General features: G+C 48.8%; 1 protein-coding gene across 3 annotated transcripts; it reads left to right on the top strand.

Moving 5' to 3' along the window:
• The first annotated feature begins 1,000 nt into the window (after positions 1-1,000).
• LOC144736767 (plasmolipin-like) lies at positions 1,001-26,217 on the top strand. 3 transcript variants are annotated; one of them, XM_078619381.1, is made up of 6 exons: positions 1,001-1,314; positions 6,050-6,210; positions 14,187-14,338; positions 16,216-16,383; positions 17,191-17,301; positions 21,779-26,217. In XM_078619381.1, the coding sequence occupies exons 3-6, from the start codon at positions 14,216-14,218 to the stop codon at positions 21,899-21,901; spliced, it is 525 nt and encodes a 174-aa protein (XP_078475507.1). In that variant the 5' UTR covers positions 1,001-1,314; positions 6,050-6,210; positions 14,187-14,215; the 3' UTR covers positions 21,902-26,217. The 3 variants fall into 3 exon arrangements, with proteins under 3 accessions (XP_078475507.1, XP_078475508.1, XP_078475506.1); XM_078619382.1 differs by lacking the exon at positions 6,050-6,210 and having other exon boundaries at positions 1,001-1,308; XM_078619380.1 differs by lacking the exon at positions 6,050-6,210 and having other exon boundaries at positions 1,002-1,314.

The raw sequence follows: 26,217 nt of genomic DNA, 5'->3' as shown, positions 1-26,217 counted from the left end.
ACTCACTCACCCACTAACCCACCCACTCACTCACCCACCCACCCACTCAACCACCCACTCATCCAACCACCCACCCACTCACTCACCCACTAACCCACCCACTCACTCACCCACCCACCCACTCAACCACCCACCCACTCACCCACTCACTCGCACACTCACTCTCTCACCCACTCACCCACCCACTCACCCACCCACCCACTCACCCACCCACCAACCCACTCACCCACTCACTCGCACACTCACTCTCTCACCCACTCACCCACCCACTCAACCACTCACCCACCCACTCACCCACCAACTCACTAACTCACTCACTCACTCACTCGCACACTCACTCACCCACCCACCCACTCACCCACTAATCCACCCACTCACTCACCCACCCACCCACTCACACACTCACTCACCCACTCACCCACCCACTCACTCACCCGCTCACCCACTCGCTCACACACTCGCTCACTCACACACTCACTCACCCACCCACCCACTCGCTCACCCACCCACCCACTCACTCACCCACCCACCCACCCACCCACCCATTCACTCACTCACCCACCCACCCACTCACTCACCCACCGACCCGCTCACCCATCCACCCAACCACCTACCCACTCACTCACGCGCCCACTCACTCATCCACTCACCCACCCACCCACTCACCCACCCACCCACTCACTCACCCACCGACGCACTCACCCAACCACCTACCCACTCACTCACGCGCCCACTCACTCACCCACTCACCCACCCGCTCACCCACCCACCCACTCGCTCACCCACTCGCTCAACCACCCACTCACCCACCCACCCGCTCACCCACTCACCCACTCATTCACCCACCCACCCACTCACCCACTCACACACTCATCCACCCACCCCCTCATCCACCCACCCACTCACCCACCGACCCACTCACTCACCCACCCACCCCACTCACCTGTACACTCCTTCAGTCTACAAATACACGCCCCCTTACCTGTCCATGACGCGTTGTACTATTTACCTACTGGTCCACTGACTCCATATAACGCGCACATATACGCAGACACAGCGAGAGATACACACAGAGAGATACACACAGAGAGACACACACAGAGAGATACACACAGAGAGACACACACACAGAGAGATACACACAGAGAGATACACACAGAGAGATACACACAGAGAGAGATACACACAGAGAGATACACACACAGAGAGATACACACAGAGAGATACACATCATCATCACACTGACAGCCCCTGCACTATCTGGAGCAACGTGGAGAAACAACAACGACCGAAGATTTTCAACTTTCAGTAAGAGTGAGTTTCCATGCTGCTTAAACAACATATACATTATAATTGTAACAATTATAACAGTTATCTAATAAGGACTTCTCCGGGAAAGTAAAACTTGAGTCACGTAACACTCTTTCGGGATGATGTTTTAAGACAATAGCCGTTATATGGTGAACAGTTTGCGTGTCTTTATGAGTGTTTAGCTACTAATGGTCATAGATAATATTGGGGGGGGGGGGGGGGGGAGCGGTGGCGCAGTGATTAGCGCGCTACACGGCAAGAGGCCCGAGTTGGATTCCCGCTCACGGCCACCACCAACACCGCCACTCAGTGATCGCGGTTATGTGAACACGGTCATGGGCCTACACCAGGCATGTCCAAAGTCCGGCCCGCGGTCAGATTTCATACCACTTTGCATGACTTATAACTCCTGTTTAAAATGTTCACGAGGCAAAGATATTTAACTCATGGAAATTTAAGGTATTCTATACAGTTTGTTCAATGTTATCTGACTGAATGAAAGGCAGAATTGTGTTTTAAGAGTTGTTCACGACTGCCTGAGTGGCTTATATTTGGTTACATTGTCATTTGAAAAATAAAGGTAATTGTGACAATAACAATTGTTTTATAACAGTGTGTGTTTTCACGTAACTTTTGTGGTTAAAAAATGTCAGAAGGCACTATTGGCCCCCGGGCATCTTCACTTTATCAAATTTGCCCCTCTTTGCAAAAAGTTTGGACACCCCTAGCCTACACGAACACACAACCTGGCGTTGTGTGTTGTGTGTGGAGTCAACATCGCCACGAGGGGGAGAGACACAGGCGGACGAGGCGTGCGTGGTTACTGGCCACACACCCCCTCGTGTGCCACAATGCCGCCTTCATAGGTGCTACTCGCTAACAGCACTTGCCCCAACAGTCTGTTCACGCCATACGGGGGAGCTTTGTCTTTGGAGGTGTGCGTGGGGAGCGATGGTGCAGTGGTTAACGCACTGTATGAGTGTGTGTGGGGAGCGGTGGTGCAGTGGTTAGCGCACTGTGTGTGTGTGGGGAGCGGTGGCGCAGTGATTAGCGCACTGTGTGTGTATGTGCGTGGGGAGCGGTGGTGCAGTGGTTAGCGCACTGTGTGTGTGTGCGTAGGGAGCGGTGGCGCAGTGGTTAGCGCACTGAGTGTGTGTGGGGAGCGGTGGTGCAGTGGTTAGCGCACTGTATGAGTGTGTGTGTGTGGGGAGCGGTGGCGCAGTGGTTAGCGCACTGAGTGTGTGTGGGGAGCGGTGGTGCAGTGGTTAGCGCACTGTATGAGTGTGTGTGTGTGGGGAGCGGTGACGCAGTGGTTAGCGCACTGAGTGTGTATGGGGAGCGGTGGCGCAGTGGTTAGCGCACTGAGTGTGTGTGGAGAGCGGTGGCGCAGTGGTTAGCGCACTGAGTGTGTGTGTGTGTGTGGGGAGCGGTGGCGCAGTGGTTAGCGCACTGCATGAGTGTGTGTGTGGGGAGCGGTGGCGCAGTGGTTAGCACACTGTGTGAGTATGAGCGTGGGGAGCGGTGGCGCAGTAGTTAGCTCATTGTATGTGTGTGTGTGTGGGGAGCGGTGGCGCAGCAGTTAGCACTACTCGCTAACCTCGCAGCGCTTGCCTTGACAGTCTGTTACCGGCTACACTGGAGGAATTTTCGTCTTTAGCTATGAGCAGCTAAGCAGGGTACCTGGAGATCAAACCAAGACCGTAGCCATGGAGTCAACATTGGGGGGGGACCAAATCTTCCAGGGGGTCTGGGGGTCCCCCCCCAGAAAAAAATTCTAAATTTGAAAACTATTTTCCTGCCTAAAATATAAAAACATTCACTAACACGTAGGATGGACGTTTTATTCATTTTTACAATAATGTCTAATAGTGTATTATAACACATTTATCTGTTTTTTACTGGTAGGAACCTCCTGGTTACACCAGCCCACAGGGGATTATTGTGTCCGTCCGTCGTGCAGGGAGGGGCTGGGTGGGGAGGGGCTGGTCACCCCGTGGCGCCCTTATAAAACTCAACGTTTAACCTACTCACGCCGGCTTGTGCCCGCTCTCACAGTCGGGCATATTTGCGGAATACACCACGCCGCCGTTGACCCTGGCCATTGACCGAGCAACCCAACGTTCCTACCAGCTCCTTCCGCAGGAATGTGTTTTTTTTACCTTTTCTTGTTTCATTGTATGTAATGGCAGAGATTAGGGATTAATAAAGTAGAGCTATAACCACAATCATATAAACATAAATCTATTTTATAGCAATATATTGGGGGGGACATTTTGAGCATATTTTAATATTTATTATAGAAAAGCTTTACTACCCGGCTTCACCCGGGTAGTAAAGCACCACGCCTGGCCGCCTTTGTCTCCCCAGTGGCGATGTTCACACAGCACACCAGTTACTCGTTTGAGGCTGAGTCGACCTAGGGGAGGGCCCAGGACCGGTTCAAATAATCGTCACCGGTGGTGACCGTGAGCGGGAATCGAACTCGGGTCGCCGGGTTCGTAGCGCGGCGCGCTAACCACTACACTACAATGCGTCACGCTTCCACGTGCGCGGGTCACGTGAAAGATGTGACGTCACAGCTCACTTGCCGTGCAAAAAATCTCTGCATTCTTGAGCTCCCTCCCCCCCAAATAAAAACACAAAAGTGTATTTTTATAATTTGTGCATGTTGTACAGTCTGGAAAGTACCCACATGGCAAATTTCAAGTTCGTTGCATGTCGGGAAGTACGCTAAACATTTTGAACAGACACACATAATCACAACTTTGCCTTTTATATATAAGGAGATGGAGATTACGGCCTTGGATCATTCACACGAGTCAGGGTTCGAACCCAGGCTCTTCTTGCTGTGAGGGCAACACGATTTTACCTCTGCGCAACTGCATTCTTGAACCACAGTCCGTTCTGCTATAACGCGCTGGTGGTAGGCAACTAAAACTAAACGACTTCATGTTTCCAGGCAAGGTTCACTGAGCTGTGTCGCTCTTTGTGAGAAGCGACCCGGCTATTGCAAATGATCACTCAACAAATTGTCTCATCATCATCATCATCGTCGTCACCACGTGGAAATGTATAGCAGATGCCAAATACTCTAAACGCGTGGTGATCTGGAGAAAAATCCACGCGACCACAGAGAGAGAGAGAGCGAGAGAGACACAGGGTTGGGAACGCACCCACGCCATCCTCCATACCAGGCGAAGTAGTTCACGTCTCCTACCCACCGACGGGAGGCCAAGGAATGGAACGCGTCTGAGAGCGCAGGTGGCGTGTGGGTTGCTACATCGCAGAACCAAGATAAATTAATAAGAATAATTCTAGATTTGAAGCTTTCGTGACTGCAAGGATTCATATTCTTAGGTTTTTTCTGTAAAGTCACGTAGGTAAAAAATTCTAATTAAAATTAATAAAAGTAAAATAAAATAAAAATCACGACTTCACCTGAAGACGGAAGCTTGTGTTGCCTCCGAAACGTCGTGATTTTTATTTTTTATTTTATTTTACTATTATTAATTTTAATTTTTTACCTACGTGACTTTACCGAAAAAACCTAAGAAAATTAATAAGAATACATATTTACGATTGACTTATTTATTCAGGAAAGCCACGCTGAGATGTATGCATTTGTAACTGAACGCAATAACAAGCAGTTCGAATGAGATGGGTCTCTATTGAGTCTATGGGTCTCTCATCTCTGTGTGAGTCTATGGGTCTCTGTGCGAGTCTATTGGTCTCTGCGTGAGTCTATGGGTCTCTGTGTGAGTATATGTGTCTCTATGTGAGTCTATAGGTCTCTGTGTGAGTCTATGTGTCTCTGTGTGAGTCTATGTGTCTCTATGTGAGTCTATGGGTCTCTGTGTGAGTCTATGGGTCTCTCATCTCTGTGTGAGTCTACGGGTCTATATGTGAGTCCATGTGTCTCTATGTGAGTCTATGGGTCTCTGTGTGAGTCTATGGGTCTCTCATTTTTGTGTGAGTCTACGGGTCTCTGCGTGAGTCTATGGGTCTCTGTGTGAGTCTATGGATCTCTGTGTGAGTCTATGGGTCTCTCATTTCTGTGTGAGTCTACGGGTCTCTGCGTGAGTCTATGGGTCTCTGTGTGAGTCTATGGGTCTCTGCGTGAGTCAATGGATCTCTGTGTGAGTCTATGGGTCTCTGTGTGAGTCTATGGGTCTCTGCGTGAGTCAATGGATCTCTGCGTGAGTCTATGGATCTCTGTGTGAGTCTATGGGTCTCTGTGTGAGTCTATGGGTCTCTATGTGAGTCTATGTGTCTCTGCGTGAGTCTATGGTTCTTTGTGAGAGTCTATGGGTCTCTGTGTGAGTCTATGTGTGTATTTTGAACTTCTTTCACACCGTACGTAGCCAACCGCGCTAATCGGAGGTGTGGAGGGAAGGACAACAAACTAAACACAACGACAACAACAAGAAGCAGTTCTAAAGATGTGAGTCAGTCAATCTAGATGATTATTTAAACGTTGTACAGCCCCACGGTGGCTTCCATCAAGTCGGAAGGAAGAAGCGTTCCAGACGGCAGCAGAAGCAGCCGAATCTAACAGTGAGCGGTGCACAAGTGCGTTCGATGTACGTTGTGTGTGTTTTGTGGATAAACATTGGCTTTTTGGGGGAACAAAGGTCGTGGTTCTGACCACCCAACACCCCATAGACGTGCGCTTCTGGGATAGTGTTAAACTATTTATGGGGCTGTATGCGCCTTCATGTACACGTGTATGTGTGTGCAGGCTGGGAGCGGTCACGCTACGGATGGCATGCGGTGCTCTCCAAAACCCGGGCGACTGAGTTCGATTCCAGCTCACGGCCAACGGCCAAAGAACAGCGCCGGATGTAATTGAATCCGTCCCATTAGGTCGACTCAGCCTCAAATTGAGTACGTGCTGGTGAGGTGTGTAGTAAACATCGCCACTACGGGGAGACAAAGGGGGCCCGGGGCATGGTGCCGGTTACCCAACCCCCATCATGAGACGAATGGCTCACAGGGTTATACCAAATAAATGAAATGAAATGAATGTGCCAGAGTGCCGGACTTCATAAAATAAAAATATGACAATTGGGTTTTTACCCTTTTATCTGGCAACAAAACTGACACCTTTTTTTCACGAGGAGTCAAGTTTGCATAGACCACAATACCTGCAGTCATAATGAAAACAAAAAAACATGACTCTGATAATGTATGCACTGTCCTTGAAGTTGATTGATCCACACCCGAGACAGCTATCCTTAGAGCCTAGTCTCACATGGTGTTGGACCAGATGACGCCAAAACGCCTTTTGGCGTCACAGTGCAGAGTTATGACTTTTGTTTGCATTATGACTGCAGTTTTGTTGCCATTTAAAAGGGTAAAAAACCAATTATCATATTTTTTCTTCTGGCAAATGAGGTTCCAATGGTGTAAAATAAAACTCGTTAACTTTTAGTGTGGGTCTCTGTGGGTTGCTTTGGGTCTATGGGTTTCTATGAGAATGTGTCTCTGTGGGTCTATTATGGGTCTCTATGAGTCTGTAAAAACATGCGTTTAGAGTATGTGGCTGAATTTTGATTTAAAGCTTTCGTGACTGCAGGGATTCATCTTCTTGGTTTATTCGGTAAAGTCACGTAGAAGGGAAGTAATAAAATAATAAAAATAAAACATAATAAAATAATTCTCACGACGTTTCGGCCACAACGCAAGCAGCCGTCCTCAGGTGAGGATTATTTTATTATGTTTTATTTTTATTATTTTATTACTTCCCTTCTACGTGACTTTACCGAAAGAACCAAGAAGTATGTGGCTGCTATGGCTTTCCACGTGATGATGATGATGATATATCATTTCATAGTTTTGGTTCTTTCCGAAAGAAGTAAAAAATATGCCAATTCGTTGGTTATAATTTATTATGACCAGATCGCTTCTGAAGATAAGCTACGTAGCTCAGTGGGGCCTTACCGGATTAAAGAAAAATCTATTTGAAGTCTGCGTGTCTCTCTCTCTCTCTCTCTGTTCCTCCTCGCTAATAACGCTTGTTAAGGCTATAACGGGGATCTTTGTCTTTCATAGTAGATGTTTTTTTGGGTTCGATCGCGTAAATATATAAAACTCGCCACCACCCGACACAGCCAACTAGTAAGGGTTGTCACGTAAACAGAACGTGGCCAATTCGTCACGAGTACAGCACTAGTGTATAGTGTAGTGTATAGTGTAGGGAATAGTAGTGCAGTGTATAGTATAGTGTATAGTGTAGTGTATAGTAGTGTATAGTAGTGTACAGTAGTGTATAGTAGTGTATAGTGTAGTGTATAATAGTGTAGTGTATAGTGTAGTGTAGTGTATAGTGTAGTGTATAGTGTAGTGTATAGTAGTGTATAGTGTAGTGTATAGTGTAGTGTATAGTAGTGTATAGTGTAGTATACTAGTACAGCACGTCGGTGTGTTGGAGAGTCAAGCCACAACATTTACAATCTGAGTACGACGTTTTGTTTTGTACCAGATATGAATTTTCTGTATTTTATGTACCGTGCCAAATCTTTCACGGATGTTTTGTTTTTCCAAACATCTGGCCAATTGATAAGTTACTCCCTCAATGTAAGGTATTTTGATCGTTTTAATTACTTGGGCAGTTTCAATGCTCGTGTTATTTGATTTAGTTTTGGCATTCAATGTCCTGTTGATTTGTGCATCTATGTAATCGTTCATTTGCAGCGCTTCTTTAACATGAAAAACAAAACACCCGAGTCAGATTTGGCAGGGTACATAAAATACATTAATTAATATTTGGTACAAAAGATGTTTTACCGAAGCTATCAACAGAAGGTGGGTATCGGATTAACTGCATGTGTGGTAAATGTTATGTTGGGCAAACAGGACGAATGATCAGCACAAGACGAAAAGAGCATCAGAGAAATATGAAATACTCCCAAATACAACTGTCAGCAGTAGCAGAACACGCGTGCCATCGAGAACACTCGATTGCTTTTGATGATGTTGAAGTTCTGTGCAAAACCATCGACTACTGGCCAAGACTAATTAGAGAATCCCTCAAAATTTCAAGAAGTAAAAATAATTGTAACCATTCGGATAGCTACCAACTTAGTGCTACACGGAAGCGAATCATCAAATAATTCATCGTTTAAATGCATGCCTATACAGGCCACCAAACTTCAATAGGGATTACCGTTGGTACGGGTATTTTAATGGACAGGAACGACACGATCAATTGGCCCGCATAATGCGCACGCACCATGCACGTTGACTCACGAGCGCATAAGTTTGGTCAGCACATATTCGCCTCTATATAAGTGTAGTGGTATAGCGCCGGCTGCTGGCAGAAAAGGGTAACTGCCGCGTACGGCAGTACTTACTTCAGCAGGCCACGATATACACGAGAGGGGGACATCTCGGGGGCAAAGGTCACAGAAGGGGCCCATCGAGAAACCCCGGAAACCCGCTAGTACATTCCAGAAAGGGGGCGTGGTCGAGAGCGGAGCAAGGCCACGCTGGGAGTATAAGGGGCCGTCCATAAATGATGTCACGCACCTGGGGGGGGGGGGGGGGGGTCAGACATTTGTGACGATGTGTGACGAGGGGGGGGTGTTTGAGAAATGTGACGTCACATCAAAATGCGCAACCTTAAATAAATGTAGACAACACGTTCTACTTGATTAAATGGACTTTTAAATAAACGTTTTATCCTACAACATCAGAGTGCAGCGCCACATTAAATACGCACTACAATGACAATAGTTTAAAGCGATTTGAAGCATGTTTTATTTTTTTTGGGGGGGGAGGGGCAGAGCTTTGTGACCTCATATTTGAGGTGGGGGGGGCTGACTTTTTGTGACGCCGTGTGACGATGAGGGGGGGGGGGGTCAAAAACCGTCCAAAATCGTCACCATCTCATCGTCGTCACCATCTCATCGACGTCACCATCTCATCATCGTCACCATCTCATCGACGTCACCATCTCATCATCGTCACCATCTCATCGACGTCACCATCTCATCGTCGTCACCATCTCATCGTCGTCACCATCTCATCGACATCACCATCTCATCATCGTCACCATCTCATCGACGTCACCATCTCATCATCGTCACCATCTCATCGACGTCACCATCTCATCATCGTCACCATCTCATCGACGTCACCATCTCATCGACGTCACCATCTCATCATCGTCACCATCTCATCGTCGTCACCATCTCATCGTCGTCACCATCTCATCGTCGTCACCATCTCATCGACGTCACCATCTCATCGTCGTCACCATCTCATCGTCGTCACCATCTCATCGTCATCACCATCTCATCGTCATCACCATCTCATCGACGTCACCATCTCATCGACGTCACCATCTCATCATCGTCACCATCTCATCGTCGTCACCATCTCATCGTCGTCACAATCTCATCGTCGTCACCATCTCATCGACGTCACCATCTCATCGTCGTCACCATCTCATCGTCGTCACAATCTCATCATCGTCACCATCTCATCGACGTCACCATCTCATCGTCGTCACCATCTCATCGTCGTCACCATCTCATCGTCGTCACCATCTCATCGACGTCACCATCTCATCGTCGTCACCATCTCATCGTCGTCACCATCTCATCAACGTCACCATCTCATCGTCGTCACCATCTCATCATCGTCACCATCTCATCATCGTCACCATCTCATCGTCGTCACCATCTCATCGTCGTCACCATCTCATCGACGTCACCATCTCATCGTCGTCACCATCTCATCGACGTCACCATCTCATCATCGTCACCATCTCATCATCGTCACCATCTCATCATCGTCACCATCTCATCGTCGTCACCATCTCATCGACGTCACCATCTCATCGTCGTCACCATCTCATCGACGTCACCATCTCATCATCGTCACCATCTCATCGTCGTCACCATCTCATCATCGTCACCATCTCATCGACGTCACCATCTCATCGTCGTCACCATCTCATCGACGTCACCATCTCATCGTCGTCACCATCTCATCGTCGTCACCATCTCGTCGTCGTCACCATCTCATCATCGTCACCATCTCATCGTCGTCACCATCTCATCATCGTCACCATCTCATCGACGTCACCATCTCATCATCGTCACCATCTCATCGACGTCACCATCTCATCGACGTCACCATCTCATCGTGGTCACCTTCTCATCGACGTCGTCTCCATCGTCACCATCCCGGGGCGCCGCTAGGCAGACAGCCCACCGACTGTTCTAACTACGTAGTGCCGCCGACAATAGATGGTCTTAATAATAACCGTGTACACCCACGTAGGGTGTTGTGTGTTATCTCGATGGTGCTCGCTAAATAAAGAAGTCCATCCAGGTCTTACTGTCTCCAAGTTGAGCCACTACATAAGGAACGAAACAGGTGGACTTCTCTCACAAATCTGGCTGTCGCCTGATGAAGCTGGTTGTAATGACTGGCGAAACGTCGTAACTCAGATGGTAAATGTTGTGGCTTGGCTCTCCAATAAACCGGTGTGCTGTACTAGTACACTACACTATGCACTACACTATACACTACACTACTATACACTTCACTATACACTACACTATACACTACACTACTATACACTACACTATACACTACACTATACACTTCACTATACACTAAACTATACACTACACTACTATACACTACACTATACACTACACTACTATACACTTCACTATACACTACACTATACACTACACTACTACACACTACACTACTATACACTACACTATACACTACACTATACACTACACTATACACTACACTACTATACACTACACTATAAACGACACTACTATACACTACACTATACACTACACTACTATACACTACACTATACACTACACTACTATACACTACACTACTATACACTATAGACTACACTACTATACACTACACTATACACTACACTATACACTACACTATACACTACACTACTATACACTACACTATACACTACACTATACACGACACGACTATACACTTGACTATACACTACACTATACACTACACTACTATAGACTACACTACTATACACTATACACTACACTATACACTACACTATACACTACACTACTATACACTACACTATACACTACACTACTATACACTTCACTATACACTAGTGCTGTACTAGTATACTACACTATACACTACACTACTATACACTACACTATACACTACTATACACTACACTATACACTACACTACTATACACTTCACTATACACTAGTGCTGTACTAGTGACGAATTGGCCACGTTCTGTCTTGATTTGAAGCTTTCGTGACTGCAGGAATCCATACTCTTTGGTTCTTTAGGTAAAGTCACAGGTTCTGTTTACGTGACAACCCTTACTAGTTGGCCGTGTTGGGTGGTGGTGGGTTTAATGACACATTTGTATATTTACGCGATCTAACCCCAAAAAAACTCTAATATGGATGATATTGGTCGCGAAAGCCTCCTACGTGTTAAACAGACTAACATCTTCGTCTTTGCTTACTTGTGTGTGGGGAGTGGTGGCGCAGCAGTTAGCGCATTGTGCCAGGAAACCCGGGAACCTGAGTGCGATCCCCAAATCACGGCCACCAACAACACCCAGCGGCAGCGACTTATCTGAACCAGCCCTGGGTCTCCTCCACCCCTAGCTCGACTCGGCCTGAAATGAGTGCCTGGTGCGGAATATAGTACACATCACCTCTAGGTGAGACAAAGGCGGCCGGGTCTGGTGTAAGCCAGCCCCCACCCCCCTGCCCCCCTCGTGTGCCAGATTGCCGGCCTTCATAGGCGCTGCTACTCGCTACTAATAGCACTTGCCCCAACAGTCTGCTAAGGCTATACGGGGTGATCTTTGTCTTTGTGTCTATGTGTGGGCATTGTGTAGTGGGTCAGAAACCAGGGGAGACACTGGTTGAGGCAACACGATGTTTATTACTCTTTTCTACAGGGTCCCTAACACAAAGGGGTAGCGGCCCCTTGACCCGATACCTGGGGAGGTATGGTCTCCAGGCTACACTGCCCTATATTTTGCTGTCTTTTCTTTGATTTTCTGTTTGCACTCAGTCACATATTCACTTTAAGATGTTTTCTTGTTCATGTTTTTGTTTTTTGTTTGTTGCGGTTGCACCCGATTCAAGAGCCGAATGGCTCACAGGGCTATACCTAATAAATGAACTTGAACACTGGGGACTCTGCTAATGCCCCGACCTCCGTTGGGGCTCTAGGGGAGGCTACGCTGACCTGACCGTACCATCAGGTCCTGACCACTGGCCTCACTGAGCTCCGGCCCTTAGAAGGACGGTGGAGCTTGGGGTCCAGGGTCCTAGCTTCAGCCCAGGTCTTGGGTCTTGGGAGCGGAGGGGACTGACCCTCTATCGCTGAGAGGCCCGACTTCTATACAGGTCCGGGGCTTGCTCCGCCCTGGCCCCGCCTCCCTTCCAGAATCTTCCACCAGGTCCTGGAAGGGTGACGTCATCCCCCAATCCGCCCGCCCGGGGTTGTGGATTGTGTCCCAGGATCAGAGGTCGCAACCGGGTACCCGATACCCGTACCCTACCCAATACCCGGCCGCGTACGGGTAGCCGGGTATCGGGTAGGGTACGGGTACCCGTTTGCGACCCTGGTGTGGCCGGGTACGGGTACGGGTAGGCCGTGAGTCACTGGTGAGTAACTGTTTGTCACTCATTTCCCAACGTCTTGTCTCTTCTAACAATTCAAGTTCCTAGAATCAACCCACCCGCGCCTGCAACATGGCTTCATCCCAGAGGTCGCAATCGGGTACCCTACCCGTACCCGGCTGGGTACGGGTAGCCGGGTATCAGGTAGGGTACGGGTACCCGTTTGCGACCCTGGTGCGGCCGGGCACGGGTAAGGAATCAAAACCCGTTTGCGACCTCTGCCCAGGATCCGTCATCACAGAAATCACCGTTGGCCCCTTTTGCCGTAGCCCCTTAACATCGGCGTCGCCACTCTTCCGCCCCCTGTTGACCCAAGTGACGCTACCCGCTGACAACACGGAGAGTGTGGAATAACACCTCGACAATTGCAACTGAACCCTGACAACCGCACAGGGTTCTTATTCTGGCTCTGTGAGCCTGGGCCGTGAACGTTGAACCCTATAGTGCCCTTAGCCTGATTCTAAGAGTTCCATTGTGGCTGTCTTGCTGTCTTACCGTGTGTGTGGCAAGATGCTAACTCTCTCGCCTGGTCTAGAGGAGGTCGTGGGTTCGATCCCCGACCCTGACAATGCCTGCTGCTGTATATTTGGAATGTGCATGTCCCTCTTTCTTCCCCGTGGCCGCGTGGATTTTTCTCCGGGTCCTGCGGTTTTCCCCCTCCATGTACACAATCAACGTCACGCGTTTAGATAGTTATTTGGCTGCTATAAATGTGCAGTCTGTATGTCATCTCTCTTTCTCTGCTCCTCCTTCCTTCCAGAACTTGTTCCTAACAACACGCCCACTTCCCCCCCCCCCCCCGCATTTTGTTCCATTGCTTCAGCTCCCCAGTCCCAGCCCCGACCACTTTCGTTTTCGCAGAACTCCCCTACCCCTACCCCCCTCTCTATCTCTCCCCCCCCCTTGCTCCTCCCTCTCTCTTACCTATATAGCCTCCTGTTACAGCAGCCCTTTTGCCCACTTCAGCAATTGTTTCCTGCTGTGGTTGTCCCACCTTGATGACGGACGCTTGTGTTGCGCCCGAAACGTCGTGATTTAATTCATTTTATTTTCTACCCACGTGACTTTACCGAAAGAACCAAAGAGTATGGATCCCTGCAGTCACGGAAACTTCAAATCTAGATTGGTCCCAACAGTCTGTTAAAAGCGATACTGGGGAGGTGGATCTTTGTCTTCGTGTCTATGTGTCAGTTGCAGGCAAAGGGGGTGACACCAGCACCATGGCGAGCGTGAACACGCACGCAACCACTGCCACCACGACTCAGCGCACCGCATCAGTCACCTGCACCTGCAACTTCAACTACCTGCGCTCGGCCGACGGGATCCTGGCCATTGTGGAGCTGGTAACGCCTCTTACACCAACCACTCAACCCCCTGTATACACACACCACCACCATCACCACCACCAACCCCACTATGTACACTCACCAATACCAATACCCGCCATGCACCACTAAATGATGGTGACTTCACCACGGCGCTTGTGCCAGGCAAGGTGCACTTTGAGGCCGCTTGAAGGATCGCTGCTGGCAGGAGGTTACGGGACAGACCCAGGTGCCATGGGTTGACTGACTGAGATGATTGACCGATGTACCACCAGCTGTGCCCCCTACTGTGCCAACTTGCCACATTTTAGCCGCCCGGCGCTCCGCTCATTGTTGTGAGCGTTGCTCCTCCGCCCTCCATTGTAGCTGTAGGGTGACTGCCTCCAACTGGCCAGAAGCGGTCTTCACGAGCCTCCTCTATTGTGGCCGATCTTGACACCGCTGTTACCGTTCATCAGCAAGTCCACTCAGCTTCACATCCTCCTGTACTGCATCAGCTCCATCTCATCTCTAGCCCGTGTCGGGCCCATTTAGCACCCTCTAATCGGCCAAACAGAAGCTGCTTTGACATGTTCTAAGGAGGTCTAATGATTTAGTTACTAGTTCAGCAATAAGTGTTTGTGTTGGCTACGTACAGTGGGGCGAAATAAGTTCAACATACATACAATACATAGACTCACACAGAGACACATAGACTCACACAGAGACACATAGACTCCCACAGAGACCCATAGACTCACACAGAGACCCATAGATTCACACAGAGACACATAGACTCCCACAGAGACCCATAGACTCGCACAGAGACCCATAGACTCGCACAGAGACACATAGACTCACACAGAGACCCATAGACTCGCACAGAGACCCATAGACTCACACAGAGACCCTATGGGTCTCAACATCAATGGGTTTCTGTGTTATGAATGGTCCCTCGATGTGATGAGTCTTTGTGTCTTTATGTGAGTCTATGTGCGTCTGTGTGAGTTTATGTGTCTCGGTGTGAGTCTATTGGTCTCTACGTGAGTCTCTGTATCTCTGTGTGAATCTATGTGTCTCTGTGTGAGTCTATGTGTCTCTACACAAGTATATGGGTCTCTACGTGAGTCTATGTGTTTCTGTGTGAGTCTGTGGATCTCTGTGTAATGCGTCTATGGGTATCTGTGTGGCGAGTCAAAAGGTCTCCCGGTGATGAGTCTATTTGACTCTGATGAGTCGATATGTCTCTACTTGTTAAACTCTGTACTTGGTCTGTGTGTCTCTATGTGAGTCTGTGTGTCTCTGTGATGAGTCTATGAGTTTCTCTGTGTGATGAGTCTATGGCTCTGTGTGTGATGAGTCTGTGTCTCTGTGTTCGTCTCTATATATCTCTACGTGCGTCCATGGCTCTCTGCGTGATGGGTCTATGATGCAGAGGTGTGGACTCGAGTCATGTGACTTGGACTCGAGTCAGACTCGAGTCATGAATTTGATGACTTGCGACTCGACTTGGACTTGCATAACAATGACTTTGTCCCACCTATGAGATGTGGACTCGAGTCATGTGACTTGGACTCGAGTCAGACTCGAGTCATGAATTTGATGACTTGCGACTCGACTTGGACTTGCATAACAATGACTTTGTCCCACCTATGAGATGTGGACTCGAGTCATGTGACTTGGACTCGAGTCAGACTCGAGTCATGAATTTGATGACTTGCGACTCGACTTGGACTTGCATAACAATGACTTTGTCCCACCTATGAGATGTGGACTCGAGTCATGTGACTTGGACTCGAGTCAGACTCGAGTCATGAATTTGATGACTTGCGACTCGACTTGGACTTGCATAACAATGACTTTGTCCCACCTCTGCTATGATGTGGTCTCTGCGCATTGAACTCTGACGTCCGCAGGCGAGCGGCTTTCTGGTGTGGGCACTGATTTCGGACACCAACTTCTCGGGGATGGGGCAGTACATCTGGGTCATGCTGGTGGCCGTGCTGTTCTGGATCCTCACCGCGCTGCTCTTCATCTTCGAGCTGACCGCCTTCCACTGTCGAATACCACACTTCCGCGTCATTGTAAGAGTTCAGGTTGGGGTATAAACTCACCCACTTGCTCAGGCACCCACTCGGCCACTCAAACACTCACTGATCCACCCACTCACTCACTCAGGCACCCACTCATCCACTCACCCAGGCACTCACGCACTGACTCACCCATTCCCGCACTCAACCAATCACTCACTCACCCACTCACCCACTCGGGCACTCAACCACTCACTGATCCACCCACTCACTAATTCAGGCACCCAATCATCCACTCACCCAGGTACTCACACACCCATTCACTCACGCACTAACTTACCCATTCCCGCACTCAACCAATCACTCACTCACCCACTCACCAACTCGGGCACTCACCCAGTCATTGATCCACTCACTCACTCACTCAGGCACCCACTCATCCACTCACCCAGACACTCACACACCCATTCACTCACGCACTAACTCACCCATTCCCGCACTCAACCAACCAATCACTCAATCACCCACTCACCCACTCGGGCACTCAACCACTCACTGATCCACCCACTCACTCACTCAGGCACCCACTCATCCACTCACCCAGGCACTCACCCACCCATTCACTCACGCACTGACTCACCCATTCCCGCACTCAACCAATCACTCACTCACCCACTCACCCACTCAACCACTCACTTATCCACCCATTCACTCACTCACCCACCCACCCACTCACCCACTGACTTCCCACTCACTCACAGTGCCGGCCTTCGTAGGTGCTACTCGCTAACGACACTTGCCCCAAAAGTCTGTTACAGGATGCACGGGAGATCTGTGTCTCTTTGTGTCTCTCTCCCCCAGGTGTTCTCCATCAACGCCATAGGCAGCGTCCTCTACTTGTCGGCCTTCATCGCGAACGCGGCGAGCGTGACAGGAAACACCAGACACTTCAACAATCGGGCTGCGTCCGCGGTGAGAGAGAGAGAGACAGCAAGTGATAGAGAGACACAGAGGGAGTGAGAGAGAGAGTTTTAAAATCAATTTTATTGCTGCCAGCAGCAAAAGCACCGGTGCCAATTTCGATACAAATCACATTCACTACAGCATCACGTGTGCACGTCACAAACACTACCCGCGACACATGAACTGCACGTGCCACGCACGTCACAACGCTACGTCGTTACGCACTACACGCGCGACAAATAAGCTCGTTCAAAAGTAAAATCAAGAATGCTGTTTGCACTGGTGCAGAGGGCTTGACCGGCCCCCCTCTGATCAAAAAACACGAGCGTGTCACCCGGGCATTGGAGTGGTACGCGTGTTCCCCCTGAAGCCGTGCCTTGAGCAGGCTCTTCAAGTAGTAGTAGGTTTTTACCCTTTTTAAACTGGTACAAAACTGACACCTTTATTAAAGGCATCATGTTTGCAATAACCACAACACAAGTAGTCAAAAAAGCAAACAAAAAGAAGCAACTCTGATAATAATATGCACTGTCCTTGAAGTTGATTGGTCCACACCCGAGACGGCTTTCTTTAGAGCCTAGTCCCCATTGGTGTTGAACCAGATGACACCAGAAGGCGTACAACTCAAACACAGTGCAATATCAGAGTATTGAGAGCTCGGGGTAAGCATTTGCACTATGAGACATCTCCTTTACCAGTTGCAAAATATAGTAGTAGGTTTTTACCCTTTTTAAACTGGTACAAAACTGACACCTTTATTCAAGGAATCATGTTTGCAATAACCACAACACAAGTAGTCAAAAAAGCAAACAAAAAGAAGCAACTCTGATAATGATAATAATATGCACTGTCCTTGAAGTTGATTGGCCGCTCTTTAGGGACACGTCCCTGCAGCCTCCGAGCTTCAGAAGCTTCCCAGAGTCATTGCGCCCTGGAGTGCAGGCGAAGCACAACTCCGGGAAGGAGGAGGAGGGGTGGCCGCCACTGGCCTCTAGTGCCTCCTGCTTCAGACACAGCTTCTGCATGGCTCGAAGCACATCCCACAGCAGCTTCTCCCTGGCGAGAATGGAGCAAAGTCCCGCAGTGCTGGTAATCTCAGCTGCAGTCTTCCACTTACACCGCTGGCCATTCACGAGCCAGAAGTCCTCTATCCTCTATGCCTTTGAAGAGGCCATCACAGAACAAGGGCTCGTTCAAAAATTGTTTAAGGTCATAGTGCGTGCGCGCACTGCTACAATTACATCTCCACTACGCGTCCAACACGCTCTAATAATAACGTGGCAGCATTGTGTAGTCGACTAGACCCAGGTCTAACAGGAAGAGCTCCCTTCAATACCCCAGTTACCTGCCTGCGTCGCTCAGCAGGCTGAGGGCTGACAACTTCCAGGGTAGCTCCTCCTGTTCCTACAACAACCGCCTCACGGCCAGAAGCCTGGCGGTGACGTCCACCAAGCCTTGACCACCCTCACCCACCGGCAGCAGAGAACCTCCGGCCTCAGCAGTGCGTCCCGTGCCATACAAAGTGAGCAAGTGACCGGTTCACTCCGGTGAGTAGCCAGCCCGGAAGCTGGAGGACTTTGGCCTTGTGCCACAGCACAGATGCTGCCAGGTTATTAGCGGTGAGCGCAAGCCCCCTGAAGAACATCTGCGGAGCGAGGCATGCCCATGCCAGAAATTTACCCATAATTATATCAGTCAGCTACCAACTGACTTCTCCTGGGCGGAGCACAGAATGCATGCTGCACTCTGACCCCAAACAGAGAGCCTCACACTTGGCCCAGTTCACCCTGGCACAAGACGACTAATACACACCTAGGCCGCCATGACGCATATGTTGCCTGCGGATGCAGAGGCCCTGATGACTGCATTTTCAGGTCCTGGAACCTTGAAACCAGACAGAGTTTGTCTCAGGCAGCTTAAGAGTGGATCAACAGACAGGGCATACTTCAGCCCAGAGAATGCATCTCTGTCTGCTGCCCCACGTCACGGAAAAAGGGCCACTGAGCCGCTTGTTAATTTCCATGAGACTGAATGTGCCTGTATACAGGAGCCAAACGCAGGGGCGGTTTCTTCATTAGGGCGATTGGGCGACGCACCACCAATGTGTGAAAGGGACTTTTTCAATCAAATTAACAATCTCATTCAACCACAGAGCTATGCTAGCCGTCACTGTGCCTCTGGATATAGTCCAATCAGCGTCATGTCACGTTCTGTGGAGTACCGCCTCTTTTTGGGCGATTTCACTCCAGCTGAGAATCGCCCCGAGTGGTCCCATAGACTTACATTCAAAGATGTTTTTTTTCGAAAGGCGGGCGCAGCAATGCATTCTCTATGGCTTCCGGGAGGGCTCGCACTAACGTGCTTACGTCATCATACGTCAGCACGTTTCAGTCAACAATTTTATTTGTCGCCACCTAGTAGAATTTCGATTTAAAGCTTTCGTGACTGCAGGAATTCATCTTCTTGGTTCTTTCGGTAAAGTCACGTAGAAGGGAAGTAATAAAATAATAAAAATAAAACATAATAAAATAATTCTCACGACGTTTCGGCCACAACGCAAGTAGCCGTCCTCAGGTGAAAACCAGGTCTGTCGAGGCGACAGCGTCTGAATGAAACAGCACACGTGCTTGGAGCATGTATATAAGCTGGGTTGGAAGGGGGGAAGAAAGGGGGAGCCTTAACAAAAGAATATGAAATATCAAGAGGAATTTAGCATATTTATGGGAAATGCAGGTATGTGACTAGTACTGCATATGCCCGTGCATTATGCAGGATTAGCAGCATCAAAGGGAGGGGATAAGGGTAGCATTAATGAAGGGAAGGAGTGTTAATAGTATGTAGCTGCAGTAACTAAAACCACCACGTAAACAACTAAAGTATAAACTACATATTATCATCAGTATACTAAATATACTCTACAATACGTTGAGTTACTAACAGTAAGTAATACATTACAATTCTACGTCGTAAAAAAATATAATATGCTTCCATCTAAACTTTATTCTCTTACATCACACGAGTCTACACCCTACTATATACTGCCATAGACAAACCCAACATTAAATTATATACTGTATTGCACACCAAAGAAAGGTTCTCCTTTACCGACCACCTTGTAAGTGCCACGCTGCTACAAGGAGAGATGTTTCAACAGCATGGCCATACATTCCCTGTTGAGGCTCTGAACATCACTGTCAGGGCATACCCTATGTTAAATAAGGCGAAGCTGAAGACTGAACTGTCTGTCATTTATGAGAGTCCAGAATTCAAGGGCTGCTGTGGTGCACTAGCGCTGTACCAGGTTTTGCTGAAGTACAACCTCCAGGATACTTTTTCAGAGACTGTTGCTCTGTTGAACATCCTCATAACCACTCCCATGACAACTGCTGAAGCTGAGTGGTGTTTCTCAACCTTAAAGAGAATCAAGACATTCCTGAGAAATGTAATGGGACAGGAACGTCTGAATGCAATGGCTATGCTTTCCATGGAGAGGGAACTAGTCAGGAACATGCCTGCTTTCAATGAGAGAGTAATTGATCACTTTGCTACTTTGAAAGAGAGAAGAGCAAAATTTCACTATAAGTAAGCAGTGTATTAAGCGAGTAATGTGATGTAAGTAGTGTAATAATAGTGAGTATAGAAACAAACAAGGAGATGTATTGTAAGAGTCACTTTATTTTTCATTAATATTAAAGAAGTGAAGTTGCCTTTACATGCTTAAGCTGTTAATTTATCCATTGCATGGGTGGACCTTATCCTTATAAATCATCCAGACATTTGCCCCCCCCTGAGAGATTTTGCAGGAGCCGCCACTGGTGAGGGGGGTAGCAGTAGCTGACGGGGATCACTTCTGAATGGAAGGATTCCTCCTCTTCACATTTCTGCACGAAATATTGTCGGCGATGGGTCTTGTATCGAAATCGGCTCCAGTGCTTTTGCCTGCTGGCAGCAATAAAATTGGTTTAATCTCTCCCTCTCTCCCGTGTCGATCAGAGGAAACAAGAAGATGCTCGGTGTAGTCGGAACTTTGCTTCGTTCATCATTTCGTTTTTTGTTTTTTTCATTGATTTGCTTTATGTGCTCCCCCCCCCCCATTTTTAAATGAAAGATTTCACAAAAAACGTCACGCTCTGCTCTCCTCCTTCTTACCCCTTCCCTCTCTCTCTACCCCCCTCTCTCTACCCCCTCTCTCTCTACCCCTTCTCTCTCTATCCCCCCTCTCTCTCCCTACCCCCCTCTCTCTACCCTCTCTCTTTCTCTACCCCCTCTCTCTCTACCCCTCTCTCTCTACCCCCCCCTCTCTCTCTACCCCCCCCCTCTCTACCCCCCCCTCTCTCTCTACCCCCCCCCTCTCTCTCTCTACCCCCCTCTCTCTACCCCCTCTCTATACCCCCCCCCCTCTCTCTACCCCCCTCTCTCCCTACGCCATGTCTATGTTTTTCCGTCTCCGTCTCACGCTCCCCACGTGTCTCCCTCTCTCCCGCAGTTCTTCGCGGCCCTCACCACGATCGCCTACGTGCTGAGCGCCCTGCTGTGCTTCGCGACGCTCAAGGGGCTCTCCGTGCCGCTCGCTCGCTCGCGGGAGGCGGCGTCTCAGGGGGGAGCGTGACCCTAACCCTCAACCCACACGGCCAGCATCATCATCAGCAGCAGCGGCAGCAGCAGCATCACTAGCATCAGCAGCATCAGCAGCAGCAACATCATCAGCAGCATCAGCAGCAGCAACATCATCAGCAGCAGCATCATCATTACTAGCATCAGCAGCATCAGTAGCAACAACATCATCAACATCATCAGCAGCAGCATCATCATCATCAGCAGCAGCAGCAGCATCACTAGCATCAGCAGCATCAGGAGCATCAACATCATCATCAGCAGCATCAGCAGCAGCAACATCATCAGCAGCAGCATCAGCAGCATAATCATCAGCAGCATCAGTAGCAACAACATCATCATCAGCATTAGCAGCATCAGGAACAGCATCAACATCAATATTATTATCAGCAGCATCATCATCAGCAACATCATCAGCAGCATCAACATCATCAGCAACATCATCATCAACATCATCAGCATCAGCAACATCAACATCATCATCAACATCATCAGCAGCAGCAACATCATCAACAGCATCAACATCATCATCATCACTAGCATCAGCAGTATCAACATCATCAACATCATCATCAGCAGCATCATCAGCTGCAGCAACATCATCAACATCCTCAGCAGCATGATCAGCAGCATCATCATCATCTGCTGCATGAGCAGCGCATCAACAGCATCATCATCAGCAGCAGCAGCATCATTAAGCAGTAGCTGCGGTATCATCAGCAGCATCATGAAGCACAGTAGTAACATCAGCAGCATCAACATCATCAGAAGCATTGATCAGCAGCATCATCAGCAGCAGCATCATTAAGCACAGTAGTAACATCAGCAGCATCAACATCATCAGCAGCCATGATAGCTTCAACATTTACAATCTTGGTACAAGGTACATTCTTGTAAGTGTTGTGGCTTGGCTCTCCAACACACAAGCGGTGTGCTGTACTCGTGACGAATTGGCCACGTTCAGTTTGCTACAACCTTTACTCGTCGGCTGTGTCGGGTGGTGGCGGGCTTTAACGACACATTTACATATTTACGCGATCTAACCCAAAACCACTCTGTTATGGATGATATTTGTCGCGAAAGCCTCCTACGTGTTAAACTGATCAGCAGTAGCATTAAGCAGCAGCTTCAGTAGCATAATCAGCAGCATCAGCGTCGTCAGCTGCTGCATCAGCAGCATCAGTAAGCATCATTATCAAGCAGCTGAAGCATCAGCAGCAGCAGCAGCAGCAGAATCAAGCACCACCACCAGCACCACCAGCACCACCAGCACCACCAGCACCACCACCACCAGCACCACCACCACCAGCACCACCAGCACCACCAGCACCACCACCACGACGCACTAGCACCACCACCACGACGCGCTAGCACCACCACCACCAGCACCACCACCAGCACCACCACCAACACCACCACCAGCACCACCAGCACCACCACGCACCACCACGCACCAGCACCACCACCACCACCACCACGCACCACCACCACCTCCACCACGCATCACCACCACCACCACGCACCACCACGCACCACTACGCACCACCACGCACTAGCACCACCACCACGCACCACCACCACCACGCACCACCACCACCACCACGCACCACCACTACCACCACGCACCACCACCACGCACCACCACCACGCACCACCACCACCACCACGCACCACCACCACGCACCACCACCACCACCACGCACCACCATCACCACCACGCACCACCACCACGCACCACCACCACGCACCACCACTACCACCACGCACCACCACCACCACCACCACCACCACGCACCACCACCACCACGCACCACCACCACGCACCACCACTACCACCACGCACCACCACCACCACGCACCACCACCACCACGCACCACCACCACCACCACGCACCACCACCACGCACCATCACCACCACCACGCACCACCACCACGCACCACCACCACGCGCTAGATCTACACCTGTAGCTCCACACGGCCAGTAGGATCATCTCCAAGCCACAGAGGAAATCTATTAAAACTCATCACTTGTGATCTTAGTCCTGCTTTGTCGGGGGAGCCTGATGCACGCGTAGCGGTGAAATTAAGATTTGTATCCAATAGTGGGCTTAGGTTTTGTGTCGAATGCATCCGTGCGTTTACGTGATAACGCATGTGGAGCTCTAGATTAGCACGTTGGAGCGCTTTCGCGATCATTATTATCCATAACAGAGGTTGTTTTTTGGGGGGGGGGGGGTATACATCGCGTAAATGTCAACTTTTGTTGATTAACTGTGAACAGCCCAAGCAAGAAGAGATATCTATTGTCATTTATATGAATACATTACACCGGCCCCATCTGGTCTTGATTGGTTCACAAGTGACGGCATCGCATTTACTCCCCGTTATATTTAAGACTGCAACGCGGGGAGGAGGATTTCACCACACTTCTGTGGCCGTCGCCTGATGCTGCTGCTTTTTGTAATCGCAACGTCACAGCCACTCGAATTGTAAATGTTGCTGTCGGTTTACTCTTCAACAAACACAACACACCGTATTCTTAGGTTTTTTTCGGTAAAGTCACGTAGGTAAAATTTTTCAATTAATAAAAGTAAAATAAAAATCACGACGTTTCGGAGGCAACACAAGCTTTCGTTTGGGGCGAGTGCCTGTTAGACGAGATCTAAACTCTTTTGTACGAAACCAGGTAAGGTCCATACTTTTTGGTTCTTCCGGTAAAAGTCACGTGGGTAGAAAATTAAACAAATTATCTCACGACGTTTCGGCCACAACGCAAGCAGCCGTCCTCAGGTGAAAAACAGGGATGTCGGAAAGACAGCGTCTGACAGACCTGTTCTTCACCTGAGGACGGCTGCTTGCGTTGTGGCCGAAACGTCGTGAGAATTGCATTTTATTATGTTTTATTTTATTATTTCATTATTTCCCTTCTACGTGACTTTACCGAAAGAACCAAGAAGATGAATCCCTGCAGTCACGAACAGCTTTAAATCAAAATCCTACGTGTTTATTAACATTCGACATTGTTGAACGATTGTGGAACATCGGGGTGCAGGGCTGCAGTAACGGTGAAGACACACTGCCCAGGTGGCTCGCAATCGTTTTGGTAGTTGGGTGGATGTTGGGTTGTTGACTCAGCCCATCATCCTTCCCGCCGGGGAGAGGGGCGATAAAACGAGTACCCACATTGTGTGCTGTGGAATTCAACAGTGTTTGTGCCCAACGGATGTACGCGTTCACTGCACCCAACCCCCCCTGCATAGAAATGTGGAATTTCCACCACAGGGAATCGGCAGGGCTGTACAACGGTAGACTGTGTTTGTGTGTCTTTGGGGCGGTCCATAAATGACGTCACCCACCTAGGGGGGGGGGGGGGGTGTCAGACATTTGTGACGATGTGTGACGAGGGGGGTGGGGGGTTTGAGAAATGTGACGTCACATCAAAATGCGCAACTTTAAATGAATATAGACAACACGTTCTACTTGATTAAATAGACTTTTTAATAAATGGTTTCTCCTACAACATCAGAGTGCAGCGCCACATTAAACGCGCACTACAATGACAATAGTTTAAAGCGATTTGAAGCGTGTTGTTTGGAGGGAGGGGCAGAGCTTTGTGACGTCATATTTGAGGGGGGGGGGGTCTGACTTTTGTGACGCCGTGTGACGAAGGAGGGGGGGGGGGTGGTCAAAAATCGTCCAAAATCGCGTGACGTCATTTATGGACGGCCCCTTTAGCGATGGAACGGTGAGCCAATCTCGACGATAGTAAAACGATCACCATCGCGATCGCGATGATACGATCCGCATTGATCCTCGTTTGCTGTGCCGCCCTTAAGAGCGATAGCTTGATGCGCTTAGAAGATGAACCGTTCTAAGATTTAACTGAAGATCGTTTTAGACGCTTAGAAGACGGACACTTCTAAGTTTAACTTAAGATTGTGTGATGCGCCAAAGATGGGATGTTCAAATATCAACTTAAGATCGTTGTACGCATGAAGACGGGATGTCGTAAGATTAACTTACGATTGTTTATTGCTCACAAGGGAGATGGCTCTAATGTCAACTTAAGTTTGTTTTATACGCAAAGACGGACTGTCATAATATTAATGTAATATTGTTTTACGCGTAAAAGACTGGCTGTCTTAAGATGAACTTAATCTTGTTTTTAATGCGTGAATATGGGGTTCTTTAGGATTATTAGAGATGGGTGAATGTGTGGAGTTGGTACGATTTGTTGGGAACCTTATGTCAAGTGAAAGGGTTTGTGTGTTTCAATAAAGTCTCGGGTGTGAACCTCGGCTTGATAATGA

The sequence above is a fragment of the Lampetra planeri genome, chromosome 63 (genome assembly GCF_965212315.1).
Source record: "Lampetra planeri chromosome 63, kcLamPlan1.2.h2, whole genome shotgun sequence".
Lineage (NCBI taxonomy): Eukaryota > Metazoa > Chordata > Hyperoartia > Petromyzontiformes > Petromyzontidae > Lampetra > Lampetra planeri.
Note: the sequence above shows the minus strand (reverse complement) of the source record. Positions and strands in the feature narration are given on the sequence as shown.

Coding starts and splice junctions, on each gene's coding strand:
- LOC144736767 (XM_078619382.1), top strand. CDS start 14,216: ATGGCGAGCGTGAACACGCACGCAACCACTGCCACCACGACTCAGCGC. Junction 14,339..16,215: donor TCCTGGCCATTGTGGAGCTG/GTAACGCCTCTT, acceptor TGACGTCCGCAG/GCGAGCGGCTTTCTGGTGTG. Junction 17,302..21,778: donor ACAATCGGGCTGCGTCCGCG/GTGAGAGAGAGA, acceptor TCTCTCCCGCAG/TTCTTCGCGGCCCTCACCAC.